This window comes from Corapipo altera, unplaced genomic scaffold (genome assembly GCF_003945725.1).
Source record: "Corapipo altera isolate COAL_440 unplaced genomic scaffold, ASM394572v1 193, whole genome shotgun sequence".
Lineage (NCBI taxonomy): Eukaryota > Metazoa > Chordata > Aves > Passeriformes > Pipridae > Corapipo > Corapipo altera.
In genome coordinates, this window is record NW_020884996.1 from 793,394 (window position 1) to 797,581 (window position 4,188).

The 4,188-nt window shown below is 39.0% G+C and overlaps 1 protein-coding gene across 1 annotated transcript in view; it reads right to left on the minus strand.

The window, feature by feature from the left end:
* EPS15L1 (epidermal growth factor receptor pathway substrate 15 like 1) overlaps nt 1-3,445 on the minus strand; it is a 39,945-nt gene extending 36,500 nt beyond the window's left edge. Inside the window, 4 exon segments of the mRNA XM_027666600.1 lie at nt 246-482; nt 831-890; nt 2,358-2,483; nt 3,350-3,445. Of these exon segments, the coding sequence (XP_027522401.1) occupies nt 246-482; nt 831-890; nt 2,358-2,483; nt 3,350-3,445 (519 nt within the window).
* Nucleotides 3,446-4,188: the final 743 nt, after the last annotated feature.

Sequence of the window (4,188 nt, forward strand, 5' to 3'; positions counted from 1 at the left end):
AGTCCTTAAATTTGGTATTAAATTTCTTTGGGATTCCATTCTTCCAAACCTAAACAATTATTTCTTTGGTACTAAATTCCTTTCATATTATTTGCTGCCATTAAATCCTTTAAATTTGCTATTAAATTTCACCCCCCCACCCCCAAATCCCCCAAACCCAAGCGCTCGCACGAGGCAGAAATCAAAGAGCAGGTTTGGTTTTTCCTGCAGCTTCCTGCCCCAAAACCAGAAAGGCAGCTGAGTACCTGGGTTTGTTTGATGCTGTGCTTGGGGGAGAGGCTCCCTGTGCTGTTCAGGCTGTTGACACTGCCGTGGGAGGGGGTGGAACGCAGGCTGTCTTTGGGTGGGGGGCTCGCAGGGAGAACAGGAACTGCTCCAGGGAACACGGGCATCTTCTTTCTTTTAGAAGGTGGTATGAGAGAAGGGGGCAATTGTGAAGGGACTGACTCTTTCTCAAGAGCTCTATAAACCAAATGCATTGCCTGCAAAGGCAAAAAGGTCAGATAACATTCACAATTAGCAGGAAAAAAAAAGCAAGGAGATCTTCCAGTGTCAGTCATTTACATAATAGTCAAACAAAGGCTGTAAGATTAGAGATGTCAACCAGAGCAGATCGTTTGGGATGTAATTCCAACAAGTTTAATCTTGATGACATAGGCAAGAGTCAGTGGATGGATTTGAGGAAGGTCATTTAATAGCTCTGTGTGAACAAGGCAGATTAGAACAGTGAACTGTAGCAGAGAAAGCTGCAAAGCTCTTGAGAAAAACAAATGAGCTGCTTGCTCTGCCAGACAGACTGGGCTGTGAATTGAGAATTTAAAACAACCTACCACAGCAAATTCATCCTTGTCCAGGTGACCATCTTTATCAATATCACTGAGATCCCAGACCTGCAGCAATTAAGACAAAAAAATGATTTAGAGAGTAAGTTACATTTTGTGCATTCATCAAATTAACAATCCCTCTAAAGACTCTTAATAGGTTTTGGTGAAGATCATATTAGTTTTATTAAAGTATCTACACACTCTCTGATGAAACAGACTGGATTAGAGTTTTCTGGCCAGTGTGAATCAACGCTGGCTCTAACAAATTCTGGCTGCAACACAGGCAGGTTTTTCATCTTTCTGTGGTGCAATTAAGGAGTCATCAAGCTGAGTAAAAGCATTCAGGGGTGGTTTCCAGAACTGTCCAGAGGATGTGGGGTTAGCAGATCATCCAAATGTCTTGTAAGGAAGTTAAAATATTTTAGAAAACTCAATACATTTCTAATTCCTATCCCATTCCTAGTTTTTTTTACTGATAACTAAAACCATGTGCAGCTCCCTTTGGCCCCCTGAATTTTCTATGGGAGAGAATTTAAGTGTTTCTCAGCTTCAGTTCATTATTAGGTCAGGTAAACTCAACGAAACTTGCAGAAGATTTAGAGGGATACAAAACTTTGTGTACTCCAACACTCAGTTTAACCAGAGTGCACAGAAAGCCAAACCTAAGGCTCAATTGTCTGAACTCCACTTTATCAGTGCACAAATTTAAGCTCCTTCATTAGTCCTTTGCCCATTTCCTCTGTCCTTTGTCTCGTCCACAAACTTTTCTAAAGGAGGTAAAAGCTTCCTAAATTTCTGCTCTGACAGTAACAAGATGAAATCCAAAGCCTTTCAAGACTTAGTACTTCACAATATTCCAGTACAGAATTAAAATAAGTCATACTTAGATTCTGTAGATAATACAGAGAAAGAGGCAGTTCTTCCTGAAGAGATACAAGGATGTAACACAGATCCAGCTCTTACACAGAATGAATTCATTCTCAGGCATATAAATATGCAAAGCATTAAAGAATGTGTTTTAAATGGGAGCAGAAAAATACTTTTAGGTTTGCTTCCCTGGCAAATATGCAATGGGTGCACTAAAATCAGATCTTGGAAAAAAAAAACAACTTGACAATTTGCTGGGTACAATAAATGAGGATGTTCTGAGGTGTTCTCCTGTACCAAGAGTGAAGGGATTTAATGGGATGTCTAATAACCCCTATTTGTAAAAATGACAAAACAGTGGAATATAATGTTATAAAAGCTAATATTATAAAAGTTTAGAAAAGCTTTTTCTTGCTTTTAAACAACCAAAATCAAAATTTCCAGCTCTTAAAACGAACAGAGAGATAATTAAGCCAATCTACTCCAGGGCTGAAATTACTCCTACTATTCTTATTTCTAAGTGGAAGACTGCAGAGACTTAATGTTCTTGCTTGATAGCATGCAATCAGTGCAGAATCCCAGCCAAAACCTGATCTGTTTGGATAAATTACATATAAATATTTCACACTGCAAACTATGAGAAGTTAATTTAAACAGCACACTTACCCTTCCAAGGATATCAAGAGGTAGCTTTGAATTCATCAGTACTGGTTTTACTTTGTCTCCTGAAAGTAAACCATTTACTGGCAAAAGGCTTTCAAAAATACCATCAAACTTTGCTTTTTCTTCCACCTAGTTGGTAAGAAATAGTCTGAATAAGTAAAAAAGTGTGCCTGTGTGAGTGTTGAAAATGAGATCTTGCAAGAAATTAAGGCTGGTCAGTGATGTGTTCATCCTAAATTTCCAAACTTTCTTGCAAGTGCCACGGTGCTGTATTTAAATGTAAACCCATGGAGGGAGATTTAAGAGCCTAATTTCAAAGCTAAGGTTATTTTATAACTTTCCATGAGGGATTTTACCATGCAGCAGTCAAGATGTGTTTCTGTTTTAAAGAAACTTCAATAAACCCTGGAGAACTAAAACCTCTTCTTCCCACTTTGAAGTACAACACGTAAGTACAAAAAAAATAATCAGCATTACAAGTTATTTTATTAAATTTCTACCTTTTGGAAAGGTTTGCATTTGAAAATTAACTAAACACAAATACCCACATAAATGCATCAAAGGTTACATGTGATATATATCATTGGGGAAAAAAAAGTATCACTGAATACTAACTAGAATATAGGAACTCGAGCTTTAAATTAATAATTCAGGATGGATTTGGTGAAATACTTTGCTGTTCTCAGTGGGGTTCCTTTATACAAACAATCAAAGTGCCTAATTGTAGGATTCTGGAAGAAATCCAGGCAGAAGATTAAAATTCATTGTGTCTTAAAAACATCACAGCTGGGGTTGTCAAAGGGTGGTTTAACACTTATTACACATGTAAAACTACACCTCAATATTCTCTGTTGTGCACAAGACTGCACAGAAAGGGGGGATTTTTGAAACAGGGAATACACTGGATACAAAATTCTCTCACTGAGAGAAAATTACACACAAGGAAAAGATTCACTTTTAAAGAATGGATGTAATGTGTTGTCTTTTACACTTACCCTGACAGCCCAGTGAGTCTCTGTTGAAGGTGGTGTGATCAGCAAAGGACTGCTACTGTCATGCTAAAAAAATGGAGAATTTTTATTTATATGCATATTTATATATGTAAATACAGAGATTTCTGTCTCTAATCCTTACTAATTGCTTTAAGAGGTGGTTATAGACATGAAGTTTAACTACACTAAGAGAAAGAGGCTGTACCTAAATAAAAGTCACACTCATTTATACTATCACAGCACTTGGATGAGGACATTTATTGGTGCATTAGATACCCAAACACACAACAAAGAGGTTCTGCAGCAGCTACTGCAGGCAAAGCTGCAGCTGTGCCTTTCACTGCCCACTCCTGCTGACCCAGCCCCAAAATAACTTTATTTTTTTAGAGTTTAGCCACATCAGCTTCCTGCCCAAGCTGAGAAGAGTTAATCCTGCAAAACCCAGTGAGGATGACAGGACTGTGGCAGGGTCCTAAGGAACACTTTGCCATCAGCCTGCAGCCCCAGAACCACCACAGGAGATTATTCCAGTGTTAGAACAGAATCATAGAATCATAGAATCGATTGGGTTGGAAAAGACCTCTGAGATCATCGAGTCCAACCCTTGGTCCAAATCCAGTCCATTTACTGGATCATGGCACTCAGTGCCACGTCCAATCTGCGTTTAAAAATCTCCAGGGATGGTGAATCCCCCACCTCTCTGGGCAGCCCATTCCAATGCCTGATCACTCTCTCTGTAAAGAATTTGCTCCTGATATCCAACTTAAATTTCCCCTGGTGGAGCTTAAGCCCGTGCCCCCTTGTCCTATTGCTGAGTGCCTGAGAGAAGAGACCAACCCCCA